The sequence below is a fragment of the Salvia hispanica genome, chromosome 1, assembly GCF_029641045.1.
Source record: "Salvia hispanica isolate PSC_SH4W2 chromosome 1, Shi_PSC_v1, whole genome shotgun sequence".
In the NCBI taxonomy this organism is placed as follows: domain Eukaryota; kingdom Viridiplantae; phylum Streptophyta; class Magnoliopsida; order Lamiales; family Lamiaceae; genus Salvia; species Salvia hispanica.
In genome coordinates, this window is record NC_142692.1 from 62001819 (window position 1) to 62026328 (window position 24510).

The 24510-nt window shown below is 34.3% G+C and overlaps 1 protein-coding gene across 1 annotated transcript; it reads right to left on the reverse strand.

Annotated features, from left to right (window-relative positions):
* Positions 1 to 16670: 16670 nt before the first annotated feature.
* LOC125222817 (receptor-like protein 4) lies at positions 16671 to 20843 on the reverse strand. Its single transcript, XM_048125647.2, has 8 exons — positions 19564 to 20843; positions 19189 to 19339; positions 18986 to 19057; positions 18400 to 18468; positions 18019 to 18087; positions 17605 to 17682; positions 17250 to 17458; positions 16671 to 17131 (listed from the first exon to the last, which is right to left on the reverse strand). Exons 1-8 carry the CDS (start codon positions 20747 to 20749, stop codon positions 17028 to 17030), a joined length of 1938 nt encoding a protein of 645 aa, XP_047981604.1. The 5' UTR covers positions 20750 to 20843; the 3' UTR covers positions 16671 to 17027.
* Positions 20844 to 24510: the final 3667 nt, after the last annotated feature.

The following is a 24510-nucleotide window of genomic DNA, read 5'->3' on the forward strand; positions in this document are numbered from 1 at the left end:
CCCTTCACTTGCTTCTAAAAGCTGATATCTCTCCTAATTCTACATCATAAGGCATGAAAATATGGAGAAGAAAGAGAATAGATGGCTGCTACATAATTAAAGATGCAAGAGAAACACAAAATTATCAAGTAAACTACCTAATTATGCATTGAAAACACCAAATTAAAAGCTGAAACTTAAAGCACTTAAACATGATGAAATAAGCTTCAAGAACACTTAAACATGGTGAAAATAAAATGCTTGAGAAACTGATTTTAAAAGCTTGAAAGAAATTTTAACTAAACAAGAGCATAACCAACACTAGAACTAAACAACAAGTTAAAATCGGAAATCAAACAAGAACTAAACTTTAAAGCACATTAAATACACAAACACTTAGAGCAATTACTACTTGAAATAAGATTTTAAAACAAGAACAACAACAACAACTAAGATTTAGAAAGGAGCAAAAGTACTACAAAGTTAAGAACAAGCTAACTAGAGAAAGCAAACACTACTACTAAATTACTACTACTTCAACCCATGGTGAATTAAAGATCTTGGCAGCCTTGAAGTTGAAATCTCTCTTCTTAAGGAAGAGAGAAAAGTTTTCTAGAGAGAGAATAAACTAAAACTAAACTAAAGAGTGATAGATGATTAGTGGTTTGGGGAAAAGCATAGTTAAATATTTTGTTACATTTTTCAAATAAAAGTTATTTCCCCTTTCTCATGCCCTAGGGACGGATGTGGACACGTGTAGCAACAAGGAAGCAGTCTTGTAATTGTGCTCAAGTGGCTCCATGCAGTTTTCCGTCGGGTCCAGCTTGGCCAGGCTGACAGCTTGGGCAGTTTGCCATTTCTCTGATTTTCTTCAAATTCTTGCACTTTTGCCTTCTTTTTGCATCACTCCACTACAAATGCCTTTCTACAATTCCTCCGAACCATATGCTCAATTCCCTGCCAAAATAGCATCTTCTCATGCAAATATTCAACTTATAAGTGCGAAAAGTGATCAAATCCGAGTGACGAAAACTAGCCTATCAGATGTCAACAACAACTTTATTTATGTCAACTATTATGTCAACAACAAATATTTTCATGTCAACGACGTATATTATTTATGTCAACAGCAATGTTTTACTTATAATTCATGTCAACAATAATGTTTTACATATAATTTATGTCAACAACATTTTTCATAAAATTTATACCAACGATCTATATAATTCATGACAACAACAAACGTTATTATGTCAACGAGCTATATAATTCATGTAAAAAATAAACATTTTCATGTCAACAACTTATATAATTTATGTCAACAATACTATTTTAGGCAATATCACAAACACCTTATCTACACAACTCAAAAATTCCAGCAACATAATCGAATTAAAAACTGCATCCATATATTTCACAAATTTCATCGTACAATTAAACACACGCAAATTTAAATCTACAAATATTGACAAACACCAAACCCAGCATGGCTCCGAACAAATACACAAAAAATACAACCTAAACTCAACCCTTCTCACCATCACCCACAACTCCATCTCATCCACAACTCCCACACCTTCCACAACATGACTCTCCACATCTTTCTCCACCACCAATCACACTATTTCTATTCAATTTTTACAGTGAACAAACACTTCATTTATTGCTCAACATATGAACACAACAATCACTTATTATCTCTTTGCATAATCAACAATCATATACACAATAATTAATGCCAACCACAAATATTTTCATGTCAACAACCTATATTATTTATGTCAACAACAATGTTTTACGCATATCAACAACAATGTTTTACATATAACTCATATCAACAACATTTTTCATAAAATTTGTGTCAACGACTTATATAATTCATGTCAACAACAAACGTTATTATGTCAACGAGCAAATGCAAGTGATTTACGAAGCAGATTTGAGAGGCATAAATCGAATTAAATAAAAAATTGCAAGATCTGTGCTGAAGTCGCGAGATAACAGAGAAATTCAGCATTGAAATGAACAGAAATCAGTATTTTTAGATTTTTTTCCCAAATGTTCAAGCATTTTGATAAAAACAGCGAAAATCGTGAAGATGAACCTCAAAATAGTCGACTTTTACACAGAGCTCCGGCGAAAAAACAGAGGTAGCAATTTCTCTCACTAAAAATCAGTTCACATCCAACACAATTGATAATGCAAAGCTTAATACCACCAAATCCATACTCGAATCAACAATTAAGCTTCCGGCGAAGCGACGGCGTGAGAAGCGAAGCTGTTCGGAGCTTCGTACAGCAGGAGCGGCGAAGTGCGGTGAACAGCGGCGGCATTAAACCGCGCGTGAGAGAGAGAGGGGGCTTGTCTGGAGGCGTCGAGGATTTTCCTTTGATTGTATTTCGAGGATTTCCTTCGGATTGGATCCGGCGGAGCTGGATTTTTCGCCAGAATTCGGCCACCTCGCCTCCTCCTCTTCCCGCCACCACCACATCATGATCCTCCGCCTTCGCCGCGCCGATCTCTATCTCCAGTTTCGCCTTCTCCGCATCGTCTTCTCCGAGCTTCGATTTCAGCTCGCAGATATGCTCAATTCCAACACAAATTCAAAAATTGAAGCTCAGCTTTCCTTGCCGCCGTCCAGATACTGATCGTCCGCCTCCGCCGCGCCGATCTTGATCTCCAGTTTCGCCTTCTCCGCATCGTCTTCTCCGAGCTTCGATTTCAGCTCGCGGATCTGCTCAATTCAACACAAATTCAAAAACTGAAGCTAAGGTTCGTGAGATGGAGATCTTCGTGTAATTGAGAAGAGGATGAATCTAAACCCCTTTCCTAACTAAAACATGGAATTACTATTCTACCCTATCATAATGAATTAATCTAAAATTATTTTTTATGTGGCAAAATCTGGACCACTCATTTAATAAAAACGAGTGGCTGATATTGCATCTCATTTCTCAATTAGCATAAAAAATCTCAATTGATCACAATCCTATATATATATATATATATATATATATATAATGTTTTTATTTTTCAAAAGCATATATAGAAAAGTCATTGTCTTTTTGTTCATAAACACGTATAAGAAATTCGTACGTACTAGAGAATTGTCAACTTGGCTTTTTTTTTTTTCTGCCTAATCTGTGGAGTCTAAAGTCAGAGCCAGATGCATAATTATTATTCTACTATACGCCACAGATCTTGATTTAATAACTTAAATATAATATATATATATATATATAGGGTCCTGTTAGGTTGAGATTTTTGGGCCTAATTGAGAATTGAGATGTAATCTCAGCCACCCATTCACAATCTTAGCGCAATGTCAACAACCTCTGGTTTATGTCAACAGGGGGATATTTTTGTCATTTCAGCTCTAAAATGTTTCAGCTGTATTCAAAACACGCCAGCAAAACTCTCGAACATTTCTCTGAGTTCTCTCCCAAATTTCTTCTACAATTCTGCATCTTCTCTTCCCTTCGTCGCAATTCATCTCCTAATCTTAGACTTCGTTCAGTTTTCTACATCAATTAATTTCCAAAAATGAGGATCGAAGAAGTAGTTGAAGTTGAAGCACCGATTGTAGCCAGAAAAAGGCATTCCAAATCGGCGCTCGTTGAAGTGAATTCTTTAGGTTAAGAAATTGATTCAAATTTTAAGTATATTGCTTCGATTTTAGTGTATTAAAATAGATCTGGATTTGTTTTCTTCTGAATTCGATTTCTGCTGATTTTTTATTGTTGATTAGCGATGGTAGAATCGAAAGAGAGGAAAATCAACAAGGCTGCTGGAAAAAACGAAAGAGAACATGCATCTGCTTTCAGTTAAGGATTTGTTTAAATTTTTAAGATTATTGACATTTTATACAATAGCTATTGACATAGTTATGATAATAGACTTGTGTTTTCTATAAACAACATATACTTGTCATTGAGATGATATTGTATACTGTTGACATAGTGTATGCTTGTTTGGATTGCTGTTGACATTATAAACTTTAACAATTAATATAAAAGTAATAAGATAATTATGTTTGCTTTAAACATGATATACTTGTTATTAACATAGTGTATACTTATTAGAATCGCTGTTGACATAGTCAAATTGACATAATAGTAACCAGATAATTATGTTTGCTATATATGAGATATACTTGTTATTGACATTGATTTATTATGTACTTTATCTATTGACATAATTTTAAGAATATACATGCACTTGCTGTCGATAGGGTATACTTGTTATTGACATAGATTTATTATATACTTTATCTATTGACATAATCGTAAAAACATGCATGCACTTGTTGTCAATATGGTATACTTCTTATTGACATGATATCGTGTATAATTGATATTGATTTATTCTGCTTGATTTTAAAAATTTTAAGATCATTGACATTTTATATACTAGCTATTGACATAGCTATAATAATATATTGTTGACAGTAGTAGTGTATGTTTGTTTGAATATGTGTTGACATAATTATATTGACATAGTGTATGCTTGTTTGAATGGCTGTAGAAAACATACAAATGTTTCTAGGTCATGTTGTTGCTCATGGACCTTTTAGGGAGGAACGGCTCCCCTGTTTTGGTGTTGGTCTTGGATGGCTCTTGTAAGTTTATCTAGCAGTCATTGTCTACTTAATTATTTCAAAATTGCTTTTCTTAAGAGATAATGTATGCGGTGCAGCTGATAGTTTCATGATAGTTGAATGATTTACCATCTTGTTCAGTGAAATAGGAACTTCTCTGATTTTGTTACTTTTTTGCTAGGTTTATTACCAGTTTCTTTCTGGGTGCAATCCCTTGGTATATAGGAGTTTTTCTACTGCTATGTGTCTGTATGGATGACAGGGAGAAGCCTGGACTCATTGCATGTGGCGTAGCTGTAAGTCTTTTCAATCTCTACTAGAATTTCAAGTGTCAATTCATGGATGTTCCCAACAATTAGGGTCTTAGGGATGATGTGTAATCATATTTTGGTGTTTTATGCCTGTTTTTATCCAGTGGATTTTGTAATTTTATTGTCCCTGAATAAATATCTGAGGTTTCTCTTGTCAATCAATACCCCCTCCCACCAGTCATCATATGTGTTTTGCTTCTTGGTGCAACTGCTTGAGTTGATCTGCACTTGAAAGCCAAACGACTTCACTTGAATCTATGGCCGACAAGTTTCTTCATTTGTCCAAGACGTTCCTTCAAGACAAGTCTGATACTTTTGATCACTGGAAAACAATATATGAATCAATAGTTATTGCTGAAAAAGAAAAGGAAGTTCTTGAAGATTTGACTGAATTTCCAACTTTTAAATTTGGACATTTCTTTGATGAAGTAAGTACATCATTTTGTTTACATATGTTTCTCTGAGTTGACATTAGATTACTCCTACAGTTTATATACTAACATTGTAGCACTAATTTACAAGCAGTATGCAGAAGAAAGAAACAGAGAAAATATCCCTACATCGCCAGGTTATGATCCTAAAGGGGTGAGCCAATGAATCAGCCTCTCCTATCTCACCACCAACCGCAAGCCCAATGGATGACGCACAAGTTGAAGCGAACAAAGAAATGCAACAGGAGAAAAGAAAATAGAAAGTAGAGAATATTGTTAAAATAAAATAACTAAAACTAAGATTAAATAGTATATTGTTTTTATAAAATGACTGAATTGTTGTTGACATGGCTTGAAAGTGTAGTTGACATTTGGTTATAATTGTTGTTGACATGATTTATACGTGTTGTTGACATGACTTATAATTGTTGTTGACATGGTTTCTATGTGTAGTTGACATGGCTTATAATTGTTGTTGACATGGTTCTATGTGTAGTTGACATGGCTTATAATTGTTGTTAACATGACTTATAATTGTTGTTAACATGGTTCTATGTGTAGTTGACATAGTATGTAACATAGTTGACGTGGCTTGTACGTGTAGTTGACACGATATGTTCCGTAGTTGACATGACTTGTATGTGTCGTTGACACGATATGCACTATAGTTGACATAATTATATTAGTTGTTGACATGACTAGTATATATAGTTGACATGATTTTTAATTGTAACTAACCTTAAAAACATGAATTATGATTGAGCATAATTAAATTATATGTTTAAGTAATCTTAAATTATATGACTACATCTCCATGTGTAAGTAATCTTAAATTATATAGTTGGATGGGTTTTAAAACTATTATTGTGGATTCTGAAGTTTGAACTTAGCAGTTATATCAAAGGTTAATCAGTTCAACAAATTGTATTGAAATGTCAACAACCTATAACCAAATGTCAACAGTTTGTATGAAGTGTCAACAACTCAGAAAACAAATATTATAATTAATAAAGAAAATTATAAGATCGATGTCATTAGAGAGCAGAATCAAATATCAACAACTAATAAGATAATGTCAATAACTTTTAGTATATGTTAACAACTAAGAAACAACTCTGATTGTTGTTGACATGGCTTGTATGTGTAGATGACATGACTTATAATTGTTGTTGACATGGTTTCTATGTATAGTTGACATGGCTTGTACGTGTAGTTGACATAGTATGTAACATAGTTGACATGGTTTGTACGTGTAGTAGACACGATATGTACCGTAGTTGACATGACTTGTATGTACCATTGACACGATATGCACCATAGTTGACATAATTATATTAGTTGTTGACATGGCTAGTATATATAGTTGACATAATTTTTAATTGTAATTAACCTTAAAAACATGAATTGTAATTGTAATTGAAATGTCAAGCCTGGACGCCCTCATCAGCGAGTAGCACGGAGGCAAGTCTGACTCCAACTTGTATTGAAATGTCAACAACTTATAACCAAATGTCAACAGCTTGTATAAAGAGTGTACAACTCAGAAAACAAATCTTAAAATTTAAAAAAACAAAATCATACAATAGATGTCAATAGAGAGCAAAATCAAATATCAACAACGGGTCTTGTTAGGTTGAGATTTTTTAGCTTAATTGAGAATTGAGATGCATTTTCCGCCATTCATTCACAATTTTCGCGCAATGTCAACTACTCAAACATTATGTCAACTAGGGGGCATAATTGTCATTTTCGCGATGTCAACTACGGAGACATTATGTCAACTACGATGTCAACAACAAATGTTATTTATGGGAACCACGATGTCAAAAGCAAATGTTATTTATGTCAACTATTATGTCAACAACAACATTTTACAAATAATTAATGTCAACAACGAATATTTTCATGTCAACGGCCTATATTATTTATGTCAACAACAACGTTTTACATATAATTCATGTCAACAACAATGTTTTACATATAATTCATGTCGTTGAAGCCGGATTTGACTGCAGAACAATACGGCAACGATCCAAGGGCTTTTGCTGCGAAGTCCACTATACGCTCCCTCACAACTGCTTTAAACTTGTTAAATGTCACCTTCCCATAAAATAGCACCTGTCAACTACTCAAACATTATGTCAACTAGGAGGCATAATTGTCATTTTCGCGATGTCAACTACGGAGACATTATGTCAACTACGATGTCAACAACAAATGTTATTTATGGGAACCACGATGTCAAAAGCAAATGTTATTTATGTCAACTATTATGTCAACAACAACATTTTACAAATAATTAATGTCAACAACGAATATTTTCATGTCAACGACCTATATTATTTATGTCAACAACAATGTTTTACATATAATTCATGTCAACAACAATGTTTTACATATAATTTATGTCAACAACATTTTTCATAAAATTTATGCCAACGTCCTATAAAATTCATGTCAACAACAAACGTTATTATGTCAACGAGCTATATAATTCATGTAAAAAATAAACATTTTCATCAATTTAGTCAGTTGCAACTTCAAAACTGCTGCATCTACAGATATAGTGTCTTACAAGATCCCAGACTTTCCATCGTTTGTGGAAGCAACAAAATCTATTCTAACAAAATCTATTCTAACAAAATTAGAAGAATATCTCAGTCGATTTTCAGTCAGATGCTAGTGAGTACTATTGTTCCAAAATTTCACAAACACAGGTACAAGAAGTCATTCCAAAAGTTCCATCCAATAATTCGGTAACTACAAGTGAACAAAGATTCTAATGAATCAAACACCACATTAATCTGCATTTGTTAGAGCAAGGCAACATTTTCAAAATTGCAATATACATAAGTAAAACAAACAATTGCAACGCATTTCCACATCAATCTGAAAAATCCAAAGCATCACACAAACAATTCGATTCATCTCCAGCAAACTATCTTCCAATTCATGTTTCAACATCATTGAAGCAAGCCACGTTATCATAATAAATTAATACAAGAGTAAAATTGAAGCTTACGCAGTGGTCTCTTGTCCGCCCCCTTGAGTCCCGGTGCTGACAAAGAATCCGACAGACTTGTGTAGTTGACATTATACGTGTGTAGTTGATATGAATTGTATATGTAGTTAGACATACATTATATATGTAGTTGACATGGATTGTACACATAGTTGACATTATATATGTAGTTGACATAGATTATATATGCAGTTGACATTAAAAAAGGAAGATAGCTAAATCTTGAATCTATCTCTTAGCAACTAATTTGCATTTGGAGAATATCACCAAACACCTGGAGTGCATTATAATTAACCTTAAATTTGAAGAAATGCTCATAAACCACATTGCTCTAATCAAAACAAAGCATCACATTCAACTTCAAAAAGGAACAAATTCAACCACAAAACTTGTACCAAGTTAGCGATTTCCAACCATATTATATTACAGATCCAAATTAATAGAGTAAAGATAAATGTTGCTAATATTCCCACATAGAACATCCAAATACTCTCATCTGATAAACAAACCGAAACAAATAAAAGCAGGCGTAATCAATCAATAATCAACACTGATTTAAATGTTAAATATCGAGATAAAAGTTCTGAGAATAAAAAGGAATTTCGGTGTATATAATTTATCAAAATAAAAATGCAGCAGCCGTTGCTGCGGTCAACCAAGACCATGAGATGCTATCTATCATCACTCTTGAATATCCTAATTTCCCCCAATTTTAATCGCCCTCTCCAAATTCTCAGCTCCAATTTTCTTTCTCACACATCTGTAAGCCAGGTAAGCATGTGCGGCTGTGTGGAAACAGATTTCTTCTCCTCAATTTTCGATCTCTGACTTCTTCTCACCAAATCTCCATCATTCTCGTTTCGACTGCGCTTCGATTAGGATACCGAGCCTTTGCGGATCGGCTGCATCAAGTAATTGGAGGGGATTCATTTCGAATCGACGTCGGAATTCAATTCGTTACCTCTCGAGGCCGATTTCGGTGAGACAGATCACTGTGACAGATCTGAAATTGAGAACAGTTGTTGCTCATGAAATTGAGATATAGTTAGATGGATTCAGCTGCTTCTAATCTCAATTAACAAATCCAGAGAGATCGAGATCGAGAAATCGGCTGTATTGAATAATTGGAGGAGCCTAGACAGCGGCGAGGGGAGGACGGCACGGTGGGTGGAGTTCTGGAGCGAGGCAGCGGCGGAGGAGCTCGAATTCGTCGTCGCTGGAGAGGTGCATCAGATCGGATGCGCCAGAATTTGGTGGGAGAAGAATTGAAGAACGGAAGCGGCGAAGATGTTTGTTTTCATTTGTTTTCATTGAATTTACTATTATACCCTTTCATAATAAATTAATCTAAAAATATTTATTGTGTGGCAAAATCTGGACCACTCATTTAATAAAAATGAGTGGTTGTTATTGCATCTCATTTCTCAATTAGCCTAAATAATCTCAATTGATCACAATCCTATATATATATATATATATATATATATATATATATATATTAGTACATAAATACATAAGCAATCATGACGAAGTCATTAATGTTAGGTTGATACTCGTTATGAATTAGAACGATAGTGTCTTCATCTTAACTTATAAATATACGACCGAGTCAATCAACTGCCATATAAATTTATGATCATTTTTATATCTTTGTGTCATCATAAACAATTAGAGATACCATTGACGCTGAAAACCCAAGGACATCCGAATAACCAGCTAAAATTTAGTTGGCTAGGATCGGCAATTTTTTTATTTTCCCATAAAATATAACCCAATTAACCCGCGATCCGAATTAACCCGCGATCCGAATATGATTGACCCAAAATCTAATAAGTGACGGTGAGTTGGACCTAGGTGTAATATTTTCTTTTCTGTCTTATTTGATAATTGATTTGAAACTTCAATTATGATTCATACTAATATATAAATAGGGTAGTAATAAAATGCAAACTTATATATTGTACAAACTCAAAACTCCTCAACACATCTTCAACACTGTTTCAATACAATATCAACACAGTGTAAAATTTTAAGATTTTAATGTCAACACAGTATCAACACAGCATCAATCATTGACTACCGTTGAAATTCTGTTGACATTTTCCTGTTGGTGTTTTTTTGTAATTTGTTGACATTTTTCAATGGTCCAAATCATAGTTTTGAGTTTGTAGAATATTTAGAGTTTTCATTTGGTCACATTCCTATATAAATAACTATACAAGTTTCATTTTATATTTAATATGAATATTATAGATTTTTATTAAATTTAAATTCACTATAAGAATTATTTTGAATTTTAAAACATGCTTTAAAGTATTATTTTGGGTTATTGTAATATTATGGACTTTGAGGTGTTAATTTCCCAATCATTAGCTAATGTGGCAAAATTTTGTATTGGTGGCTTGTCATTGTTAGTCGGAAAGTTGACGAACTATGTTGAAGAGAGAGAGAGAGTGAGATGGAGATGACCCTATAGTTAAAGATGTGTAATATTACACGTCAATAACCCTATTATTTAAAGTTATAGTCCATCCATTCGTGATTATTTAACGATATAAAAAATGATTACACTCTTTATAAATGATCAGTAGAAATTTTGCGTGCCATAGTATAAAGCTCAACCCGACAACCTATCTTTGAATAAAAAGATGCATTTTTTTTCTAATGATATTGTATTGATGGAGTATATTTTTCCAATATTGTAGATCAACAAAGATTGCAAACTCTTGATTGAGTTTTACGTAGTCTACCCAGTGGCGGATCCATGAATTTATATTCGGGGCACGAGTAATCGAATAGGAATAGGGGTACACTTTTATATAAAATTAAAATTTTCTATATAAATAGTACATAGTAGTACTAAATAAAAAAAAATTGGGGGGTCATTCGAACCCCCTGGTTACCACCTCCCTCTGCCATTGAGTCTACCTGATATTGTCCTTGCGTGTGAGTATAATTCTTGCTTCCTAATGAAGTTGAAGCATTCAACGGTAGATTAAAACCATGCAGTTTATCAAGATATAGAACTACTTGTTTGATGAATGTTTTTTTAGTATTATATCTAGCAATATATTGAACATTAACAGAAATAGTATGATATGAGATAAGGAAACATGAAAATGACAGTTCGATGATAAAGTGATGGGGCCGATGTAATTTGAACTAGATCTGAAACTCTAGCTTCGAATACAATGGTTATGTGTTATAGGATTTGCTTTTGATGAATGGAGATAACATTCAATGTATCATGCAAACTATTTGGTTTATCAAAGACCCCATAGCGATATAATACACTGATTTGAGAGGAAAATCATGACAAGTCCACTCCATGTATAGTTCTCTTAGTCCGTTATCAAGTGACACAAGTTTAATGTATACAATTGATAATGTAAAAACAAAAACAAATTGTTAAAATATTGATTAAAGGTTAATAATAGAAAAGAGAGAAAATGGTGAGTTATGTTACCATAAGTGAAATGAGTTTATGGGTTACAAAAATGCTAAAATAGTAGTATTAGTTGTGGATGGGGAAGTAATGATGTATTTTTTCTTCGGCAGATTGGTTAGCCCCGTTCATCTTTGGTGCAAGAGTACTCGATCAGTGAGCTGTTATGTACTCTTTCAAGGGAGGCAAACCTCCTTGTTATCTTGGCACCCTACCTTCTTAATAATTAAGCAATCCTCGAGTACTCGATCAGTGAGCTGTTATGTACTCGAAATAGAGATTTCAAGAAATGCTACATCTAGTCATTCTATCAATAATAGAGTTGGATCAGGTGTATTACAAAGGATTTGTTAATTTCCATGCCCACAAGGGCACTATCACCTTTCAACCCTTTGGGATGCGGCAAAACTCATCATTTCCACCTCATAGGAACCATGAGATCTTCCCAATAGTGTTTCCTCATAATCACAAGTTCACAACCTAGCTAATTTTATACATGTAATTGTGTTATTTATCAAAACGATTAAGATCAATGTCAATAGATTGAACTTTACAGTGAGTAATAATAGCGAAAATGCATAAAAATCAAATATAATGTGTTGGATAAAGTTTGACGCTCCATATAAGATGTCAATATTATACATTTGTTTAGATATATTAAATTATTTATTTATAATATGTATCTGATAGATCTTGAAATCATCATAGTTCAGTACAATATTAGTAACTTGAGCATTCACAAAGCACAATCTATGGCACAACCAATACTTCTGTTCTTTCACATAGTAATTTCCGTTCATTTATGAATAATACCGCAACTTTTATAATCAGCTGATACCTCTCGGGTCCTTTTCTTCAACAATTTTAATTTAATTTTTTTTTTCATTTTTAATCATCAACTTGACAAAACAAAGTAGATAATAAAATTATTCCAAATTATAAAGTGAAATGTATTAGTACTGATAAAGTTTGAAAATTACAAATATCATTTCATAAAATTACATTAATTATATACCAAAAACTACATAATTTGTTTTTCTAAATTTATTTTGTTAAAAAAATATTTTAGTACTCCCTCCGTCTCACATAATATGGGACACTTTGACCCGGCACGAATTTTAAGAAATCTAATGGAAAGTGAGTTGAAAAAGTTGGTGGGATGTGTGTCCTACTTTTAAAGTATTAGTTTTATAATAAAATGTGAGTAGGAATGAGTTAGTGGAATATGAGATCCACTACCAAAAATGGTAAAAGTGAAGTGTGTCAAATTATGTGGGACGGTCCAAAATGGAATACTGTATCAAATTATATGGGACAGAGGGAGTATAATATAGTTTTGAATTTAAAAATTAGAAAACAAATTAATACCTTTTGATCCGGCATGGAGTACCGCAACACACTCTCTATGAGTCGAATCCTTAGTTAGGCTCGGTGCCCCACCTCCCTCCCTCTCACAGTGGCGGATACAGGGGGGCAGAGGGGGCGATCGACCCCTCCATGCGACTAATTTCCCCTTATCCGAACGTAAAATTACCAAGCCCGCCCCCGACCTCGCCCCGAATACTGAAAAAAATAGCCATATCTGTTCCAAACCAAGCTAGTATCCATTTTTGAATCCTAGATCCGCCACTGCCTCTCCATCCAGTCAAGAATGCGGGGTGCCGGAGATTGCATCCTCCAAGCAGTCCGACAATGCCCTTAATATATTTATGTTGAATTCATCTAAACTAATCAAATGTCATCCGTTAAATGTTACTAGTATTACACCCGTGCTATGCACGGACTAAGATATTTTCAAAACATTGATTGTTAGTTTCTATATGATTGAAACAAAATTATAAACAATATTATTATACGAAAATTATAAACAAAAGATCATAACATATAATAACAATGAACAAAATGAGTAATAAAATTTTAAGTTATAGTATGAAGGTAAAAATGTTTACAAATCAATATTGGAACATAATATTCAAACATTAAATTATAGATAAAAGAAATTTCAACCTCATTCTTGAAAACTAAAATCCTTATCAATTCTAAAGCCTTTTTTATGACAACCAAGAATGCTACAAAACCACCACAGGCAGGCAGCATATGTTGTTTTCCGGCCCACCTAATCGTTGCATATAATAACTGTGAGACTAAAAAATAAAGCAAATTACATCACACAAAACAAAAAAAATCCTAAAGAATATATAATTACCACTTCTCCTAATGAGATTTAAGATATTGTTTATCAAAAGCTATAATTTAAGATTGCACTGGTGAGACATGTCCTTGTCGAGCTTCATTTCATTTTGCAATATAGTGACCCTATACACTAAAAAACCAAACCTTGAAACTTAAATCCTAAACCCTTAACTTTAAAATATACTCATCATGTCCAACAAATGAGCCAAATATCAATAAAATTCTCCATCTGTCCCAATTCAATTTTATTTTGTTGATCACTTATTCTATTTTTGGGTTTTTAGATCTGTATTCGATATCTTACACTGGGTCGGCCTACTTGATAATCCTTACTGATAGTATATGTTTTTTTACCGGAATCATGGTTGTAAATCTGTTTATATGCTCATATTAAGAAAGTGCTTTACAATTAATAGGGCTATAGGAACGTTAAACAAAAAAAAATTGCTTTCATTCATCCAAGCATCTATTCACCCAATGATATTACTTATTGGAGCCGAAGTAGTGTTTTGTTGAAATGAGGAGTCAAAGACATCGCCAGAAGGGGTTCAATTTCGGTTGTGGCCAAGCCGTGGATACAGCCGATTCGAACATTCGATTATAATTGCAAGGTAAGTAAAAATGCGTGGACAGTAATCAAGCTCGAAATGTTATATTTATACATAGGCCAATAAATTATGACGCTACATATTCTAAAAACCTTTCATATTATCCACTTAGACTAAAATTAATTGTGATTAACGGTTGTTTGCATTTTTTTTCATATTAATCGTTTCTACTTTTTAAAATTAATTTGATCATATGTTAATCATTAATTGCCTTGGGATGAAACCTTTCCTATTCCCCACTTCGGATAAACATAAGTGTGAATAACGGTTATTTGCCTTATAATTAGGGAATATGTAGTGTCATGTTTTCCTAATAAAATGAGGTAGTATAAATTTATGCATGAAATATAAATTGTACCTTTAAAAAAGAAAATTGTACGCCCTGTTTGTCTTCAAGTTTGCTTGAATTATTTTGCAATATTCACTACATTTAACGGAAGTTTTAGTAACAACCAAAAATCAGTTTTAATTAAATAATAATTATATTTAGCAATATTCATTACATTTATTGGAAATCTTTAATTTCCATGAAGCTGCTGTTAACCCTAAACAAATTCACAAACAAAAATTAGTTTTAATTAAATTATAATTTTTAATATAAAATGGCAATCTTGTAAATATCTCTAAAACTTCTCATTTATATTGCAGCTAATTCCGCATATACATATGCACTTGCAATCCTTACAAATATTACACATGGGAGGCCTAGAACCTTAATACTAATACCTATGCATGTAACGATATACATATACGTACAAATACAAACCCCACATCACCTCCTCTTCCTACATATTATTTCTACCTCATATTACTCGCACCTTGTTTCCAAGGGCTCTCTCTACCATCAATGGACTCCATCCGTCGTCAGCGGCTCTCCCTCATCTCACTTTGTTCGCAGGCATGGCCACGCCCCGAACACATCTCACGGATCCCAATAATGTACCGCCACTATTTTCTCCAAAAAAGAAGTTCTAACTTGTTAGAAGAAACACTATCTGAAAATAATGGAGGATAACATACCTCTAAAATAAATATATATAGGTGAAGAGATGCATGAGCGAAACATTGACCTTTGTCTATGTATGTTCGAAGCACATAAGCCAAAAATTTGAAAAAATAATTCACTATTTTTGAGTAAAAAGGAATTTGTACATTATTTTCGATTTAGTGAGTTCGTTCACGTCAATTCCTATTTATAGAGTTTTGTTGAGATCAGTAATTAATTTGGCTTACAAAACCTGTTCATTTCCAAAACTTTTTTACTTCTATTTTTTCTAATTATCTTGAATTAAAAAAAACAATATTTAGTTTTCACCTCACGAGTTTTCCATTGTCTGGAATTTTAAAATTTTAATAAAGTAATTTTGATATAGTTACGATCCACGATGTGAACGTGTATGAAAGGTTTTGTGAGATAATTAGATGCCATTAATAATCTTTTAAACAATTAAGTATCCCAATGTTTTGATAATGATAATCACTCACATATTGCATATATCAACTACCTTTTTATTTAAATAGCTTTGCACGTCTATATTAATATATTACATTAATAGTTATTACATTCATCACAAGTATATAAAGATGTGTATCAGCATTAGTTTTCTAAAACTTTTCCTCTTCCATACTCCCTTCAATTATCATAAAATCGATAAAAAGAACTTTCAATTTATAATATTATTATTAAATTAAATTAATATTCATAATGGCATTCTTGTTAATATCTCCAAAACTCCCCTTTTATATATGTATAGATTACACACATCATTGGAAATATTGAGGAATATATGAATGAGTAACAATTAACTTTGCAAAGAAAGATCAATATCAATTAATTAGAATTTATAAAAGAAAGATTAAAGAAATGAAACCATATGTCAAAGAACTAGATATAAACCAGTGACACGAGAATTTTCAATCCTCTGCTCAACGTTGAGTGAGCTATCCTGACCATTTCAAATGCAGCACTTGATGTCAACTAAAGGGTCACAGGTGTTTACAAAGTTTCTCCTATAATTCTAATCAATGCTTATATTGCCATTCCTGCTTCATTTGCAATGTCATTCGTTAAATAAATTAAAGAATGTTGAAGAACGCAATAACATTTCAGGAAAAAAAAGACCAAATAAATGGGTGGTGACTTGATTTATTCCCAAAAAAACACAAAAATTTAAGCTTGTCGACTAAATGGCCAGACCCAATAATGTATACACAATGCACTCGCCAAGATACACTCCACAACATACAATCTGATTTTTCTGACAATTGATGTGTATAGCTGGTCAAGAAATCGCACAATTGCCACGAGCTTCCCTCGTGCATTTCAACCTCCGTCTTCAGCGACACTATCGCATCGTATTGTATATTGTATATCGTATCGAGCTGAGCTGATTTACCTACCAAAATCTGGTTGTTCTCTTGTACAAGAAATGATATCATGACTAAGGACCGTAAGTTGGAAGGAATCCTTTGGCATGTTGGCTTTCCATTTCGAGAGTCATCAACGATTTCTGCCTTTGATATCTGTTTCTTTTTGCAGAGAGTGCTGCAAACATGAGCAGATCGTCAGCCTAGATATGGATTATAAATGTATATCCATAAAATTATCGTAGTGTCCTTGTTTGTTTGCATTTAGGCGAACAAGAGCTTTGTGGAAAACTTACATGCTAATTCGTGGGGAAGACCAAAGTCGTAGTGGCTGCGCCGCCTCCAGATGCAGAAATAGTATGATCCAAGAACAACCAAAGAAACGATGAGCAGACAAGACAGACCTATCGCGATCTTGCCACCAGTCGATAAGCCACTTTTCCCCCAAAAGAGCGGACATTTTGGAAGAGAAGGTACGCCACATAGCCCTTTATTATTAGAGAGGCTGTAAAATGATATGCCTATTAGAAAATGCAAATTATGACATTGTTCTAACCTTGTTCAATTTCTAGTGGAATTATTATGATCTATCGAACTAGACAGTAACATATATATGAAATGATATAGAATAGACTTGGGGTAAAGATTTACTCAATGGCTCCACCATGGACTCCAACCGAATATAGTTGCTCCGGAACTTCTCCTTCCAGTAAGTTATCATTCAACAATCTGAGAAGAAACAGAACACGATTTAACAAAAGAGCTGATGAATAAATATCTTTAGGTATACTGTGCATTTGGTGAAAAGCTTGACTAGAAAATTTTCATGATAAGTTGGGAAATCAAAAGGCTTTACATATGACAGACAGGTTGGTAAATACTGAAAGGGGTGAGGCAGTTCAATTCATGTTTTAGCATTGAAGGAATGAGTCAGTTCGAAAAGGGTATGCCAGCTATAAGAGCCAGCGCGATTTATAGAAGAAATTTATACTAAATCATGATATACTTTTATTACACACTGCAAATTTCTCATAAAAGTATAAAAAAAACATGCTCAAAACTTACACAAGTTGCAAACTAGACGAAGTTAGGCTATCTGGTATAGGACCTACTAACTTGTTGGCCGACAGGTCCCTGCATCGACAGAACAGAATAGTCATGAAGATATAAAGGGTTGATGAAAAAAAAAATTACTAATACAGCTGCATCACTGTATTAGCACATAGAGAAACCTCATTCATATACAAATTCTGTTTCTTTCTTTAAGTTTGCATCTTTGTTTCTTAAATTGAGTTATAAAATCCCATGTAAAATCAAATGAAAAACCTGAAACTTAACACAAAAACCATGCAAAGCATCTAAACATTTGTAATATATGCAACCAGAATGACCAAACAAAATTTGAAGGATTTAGTAGAAAAATAGTGCAAGATTAAGTTGTCTTACAGTTTCACCAGCGACTGTTGACCCAATCCTGAGGGTAAATTGCCTCCCAATGAATTAGAACTCAAGTTCCTGCATATAAGATTATATAAAAAGTCTGGCAGAAGCAAGTTTGAAAATCATGGACTAGTTGTCAAATATTCAAGTAATTAGGAATGAAAACGTGCAGGGAAGCAAACATTAGGTATCACATATGACATCTAACATCAGTACTCAAGAGTTTGTTGAAGAAATAATGGTGAAACCAGAAAATCACAGAGCATAACCAATTTCAACAAATCAGTGGCGTTCACAACTCCTCTAGCACCACCACTACATTTCTATTTTGAGTTTCGAGGTTCGTCCTAATATGAGGAAAACTATGTTCAAGTATTTACCACTAAACTCGCCAGAAGAAGACAATAACAAATTAAATATTAGTTGAACTTCAATCATCATCCCCATGAGAAAACATATTTGATATCTTTCTGTGTTGCTGTATCTACTATTTTCAAGACATCAAATATGGTAGCACTACTTTTTTTCTCAGAGTAACAAATCATATAGTACAAAATGAACAACAAATAGGAAATCATGCTTGGATACTTACAGGCTTACCAAGTCTGTCAATAGTCCAATTTCATCGCTGATGAAACCTTTCAATCCTTGTCTCCCAAGATCTCTGAAATTTTTTAAACAATAGTCAAATAATGAACTAAAGTAACAGTAATACTAGTAAACAAAATCCATCGCACACCAGAGAGCCTCATTACACACACATACACATTTACAAGTAGAAGAAGCACTTCTTACATCTGGGTCACAACAAGGTGAGTTTCGTTCTTGGTAGGATGGCACGTAACACCTTCCCATGCATCCCACACGGTAGGGGCACAAGGATCTCCATTCCATCCCATCCTGTCCGGCACATGAAGTGACTCCTTCAACGCTCTCATAGCCACAACTGCACAAGTTTCACTCCAAACTATATCATAATGCTATATCAATTGTTGTTCAAACCGCCACCAATAATCTTAATCTTCCCTAACATTCACACCAAAATTAATCAACTACAAAGCAATCCTATCATGGCAATCAAAGTTCACTAAGCTACAAGGCCAGCCAACAATGAAACAAACACACAATCATGAATTCACAAATCCGGAGATACATAACAGTAACACGCACCCTGATCAGGCGCAGTCCGGAGATCAACGGGCACAATGGCATAATTCTCCAAACCACAAATGACAGGAGCTCCGGCCACGGGCTCCAGCCTCACAGTCAAAGCAGTAGCACTCAAATTCCTAACTACGAAGCTGAAATCGTAGGCCGCGAAACCCCCAACCTCCTTGTAAACATCCACCCTCTTCACCGTCTCCCCATTCACCAACACATCGAAAACCCTCTGCCCCGCCCTCGTCACGCTGACGTCAATCTCCGCGAAGTGAAACCACAGCAAGTAATCCAGCTTGGCGTCCACCGGCAGCTCGTACTCCAGCACCCCGCCGCCGCCCCCAACTCCGAACGCCGTAAGCGCCGTAGCGTAGAGCTTCTGTGGGAAGTAATTGGGGCTCGTCTCCGCCCTATCCACATCCTTGATTGCGGAAATCGCTTTAATCGTCGCTCCGTTCGTGATGGAGACCGATTTCAGCATGAATTCGGAGTCCGACAGCCAGGAGCGGCCGAACACGTCGCTGTCGTTGGTGAATCCGGGGCCCCATTGATCGGAGCCGGAGGAGAATCTGCCGTAGTTAATCAGAATGTAATTACTCGAATTCCTTTCGTAATCGAAAGGATAGGCATCGTCGTCGATTCTGGTGAGCTCAATTGACGAAACGAGGGGGGAATCGGTGGCGACGCTGTAGAAGCAGAGGTCGGCGGTGGAATCGGAGTGGTGGAAGAAGAGGTCGGAGTAGGCGCCGGAGCGGGAGACGGAGAGGGGCCAGGGGGAGCGGAAGGAAAAGACGAGAGTGCCCTCGATGGAAACATCGAAGGAGGGGTCGTGGGAGGAGCCGTCGAAGTTGTCGTAGACAGTGAAGGTGCGGAGGTAGAAGCGGCCCGGGGAGGGGGTGGGGATGGAGTAGCAGTTCTTCTTGCCGGAGGAGAGCGGGAAGAAGCGGAGAGTCTTCTCCTGGAGGTGGCGGAAGTGGAGGGGCTCGGAGACGACGGAGGTGGAGCCGCCGGAGTAGAAGCGGTCGGAGAGCCAGGGGGTGTGGAAGGCGTCGGTGGAGTCGGCGTGGCTGCCACAGTCGATGTGGATGGAGTAAGGGGAGAGAGAAAGGGAGAAGGGGATGAGAGAGAGAGAGAGGAGAAGTAGGGTGGCGCCCATGGTGAGTCGCCGGATGAAGCTAATGCGATGCGACGACGACATCACTTGCTTTTTTAAGACACAACACTACACTCTGGATTTATTTCACACTATAATAATAAAAATATCAAATATACAGAATAATCTTCATATATAATTCAATAATTTGGGAATCATATGGAATTAAAATTTAACAAAGGCAAACTACTTTAAGAGATGATATTGATTGTCATATTCTGCTGCGGTCCACATCTATACATTATTATAGATGTAAATATTTTTTTAAGTGAAATATACATTGACATACTACAATATTCTGAGGTGCCGTTAAATTTTCTAAATAAAATAGCGCTAATATATAATAGTATAGGATTAAATTTGAGATTATTTAATCTGGATGAGGTTGGTTATAAGAGCATCTCCAACCATTCCACTAAACTTAAATGTAAATCTCAAATTAAATATTAATTTTACTCCAACCATTTATACTAAACTCAAACTTCTATATTATGCTTTTTTTACTCACAAAATTTGAGAATTTTTTAGGTTTTGGTTTAGTGTAAACCTAAAAATAGGTATTTTTTTCTCAAAAACCAAAAATAGAATTGGTTTTTGAGTACTATTAGAGCTAAATACCTATCTCATTTTAGGTTTTAGTGTACCATTGGAGATGGTCTAACTAATATGATTCTGAAGTTTTCAATTTTATCAAATACACTATATAATATATTTAATCGCGATATACAATTCTCCGAACCAAATAGGCTGTGAGAGTTGCATCTACGACTCCAAAGTTGAAAATTGATAATGAAATTTTAGAGCGCCGAGGTGCCGTAAGATGGCTGCAGCCTGTAATAAATTTATTAGATACACAAATCTAAACAATTTAAACACTGATATAGAAGAGGGAATCCGTGAATTAAATGTTTGAGGCGTTTAATAGTAGCAGTTGGTTGGCCCTAGGTACATTGCAAAAATTAAATTAATGATACATTCAGGAATTTCACGCTTAGCGTTAGGCTAGCAAATTTACATTAATTTCAGCAATATTGAAGTTTGAATCACAGTGGTGTGTATACGTTGTTATCGTAATAAATATTCTTGGAATGTAGCCACATAAATATATGCACTAAATTTTTTTTGCCAACAAAATATCCATTGCAAACCCAAAAATAGTGCTATATTTAATGTTTCTTCTTTGTTAGAAATAGAAGTGAGGATGGGTCGGTACGTTACACTCTATCCAAATTGTCATAACATGTATCATATCGAAAAATTGGTATAAGTATAAGCTATATGCTTACCTTATTGCAATATATTTACTTTTTGGTATAGAAGATTTTAGTATTGACACCATACTATTTTTAGGTATAATACGACATACCAATTTCAGTTTGCAACTTTTACTTTTTGGTATAGAAAATTTTAGTATCGACACCATACTACTTTTTTAGGTATAATACGGCATACCAATTTCAGTAGAACGTGCCAAAATATCGTTATACCTATAATACGATATCATAGTTTAGATATGAAAAATATGGAGTACAATAAAAAAGAGCAAGTGTTAATTTTACTTTCCTAAAAAATGGGTGCATATCATTTAGAATTAATATTAAATATAGTGTTTAAAGCATATTTCACGGTTGAAGTCCTTGGGAATTGACAAATCCGAGCTCATTCTAATGCATGGAATGCGCAAATAGTTTAATTATATATATATAGACAACCTGCCATAGCGCCATGCAATAGTATACTCTCTCTTCTCTATGTTCCAAAAAAATATACTCCCTCCGTCCAATAGAAATTAGTCCTTCCGTATCCACACGGATTTTAATGCATAATTGGTAATGTAAAGAAGGAGAAAAAATAGTTAAAAATGTGTAGTGTATAATGGGCCTATAAACAATAGAGCAAAAAGTAAGGAGAGAAATGTTAATAATTGGATATGGACTATTTATACGGGACACACGAAAAAAGAAATATGATCTATTTCTATGAGACGGAGGGAGTATGAACTTTTCATATTCATCCGTCACATAAAAATGTACATTCTATTTTTTAAAATTACTATATTAATTCAATAATGTAGATCTCACTATCCACTAATATTACTTCAAGTATCGTTATCTTTATCTCTCTTGCTTTAACATATCATTCTCCTACTCCTCTCGTACTTTATCAATGTCTTCATTTTCATGCCACATCTATTGTCTATATTTTTATATTTTTATCAAACAGAGGAACTAGTTCAATACATATAAAGACAACGTTTTCTTCCAACCGAAGCAATCAGAATAATGTCACTATTAAATTATTCCTACTAGTCTCAAACAGTTTAAAGTATTTCATTTCTACTTATTTAAATATTATATATTTCCTGTGGATCGCATTATACAGATTTGTCTGGTGGTGGGTATTTGGTTTTAAACCCGTGACATATTCTGTCGATATATAATATTGTTGTTGATGTGCTTTAATTTGATAGTTATCGTCTTCTTTTGGGTTGCTTTAACACTTAATTAGTCTAATTGCTTGGTGAGGTAAATTGTCAGTACTATCAAATAAGGCTACGTGATAATGACAATTGAATTCAGTACGTCAAATTTTTGCAATCCACCAGAAGAGCACCACTAATTTTAATTTTTCAATGTATATCATTGAATAATAACCTAATCCACTCTGTAATAAACACTGACACAGTAGATGGCCTGAAGCAGGCAACACCTGGGTTTTACTAATATATATCTCATGTAAAGTACTCCTATTATACTTGACACTGTGGAAAACCAAACCAAATAAAATAAGATAAATTTCAGGGTATGTAAGAATGAATGTATCAATTAGGAGGTGGGAAGGAGTGAGGTATCTTAGTTAGAGAGTGTGTTTCATGCCATAACATGACTCTTGTTTCATGTCATACATCCGCGCCATCTGCACCCATTGCAAGTGCACTTTCCCCCGTTCTCAACTAGGCAAAATCGGAGTAATACCACACACAGTTGTTTTGCCCCTTCCGTGATGTGTCTTCACCATAGTGAAATTGCAGGCTTCTGATTCTGAATCTGATGTTGGCGTTGGCGACAGAGAAATGACCATGATGGCAAACGAATGGTCTTTTCTTCATCACCGGACCCCTACATTTTCTTTCCAAACAAAACCGCATAAACATTTTTCCTTATTTTATACTATCCTATCAATATATCTTTTGATTAAATGGATCATAATTGTTCTTGGTTATACTTATATAGTACTCCGTCCGTTCCATGTTAATAGAATCATTTTTCTATTTTAGGAGTTCCAAGTTAACCTAGTCATTTCTATTTTTAACAAAAAACAATTCTCTCTTTTATTTAATTCTCTCTTCATCTCTCTTACTTTATTTTCTTTTTTTCACCATCCATTTAACACTTTATTCTTGAACTCCGTGCCAAAAAGAAATGCTTCTATTAACAATGAACGGAGAGAGTAGTTGGGAATTGGTCTACGTATAGCTCGACATCTCTTTCTATATACATATTACAAACTCTAGTACCCTATTCCATGTACATGTATTATGTCATAAGATATAATTAGTATTTGAAGAACAACCATCATATCGTATCTTATATTAAAAAATAAGGTTTGTTTTATTATCATAAAATGTGGACTAAAGTCATCCAAATAAAATTTGTAAATGATACCGCAAAATTCATTATTGTATTTATAGAACACATATACTGATTTAAATAACGTTTTGACAGATTTCAGTAAAATCGCAATATCCTACCCACTTAAACTTTAACTAGTAATCGAGCACGTTGCCAATCTATTTTGTTTTGGGC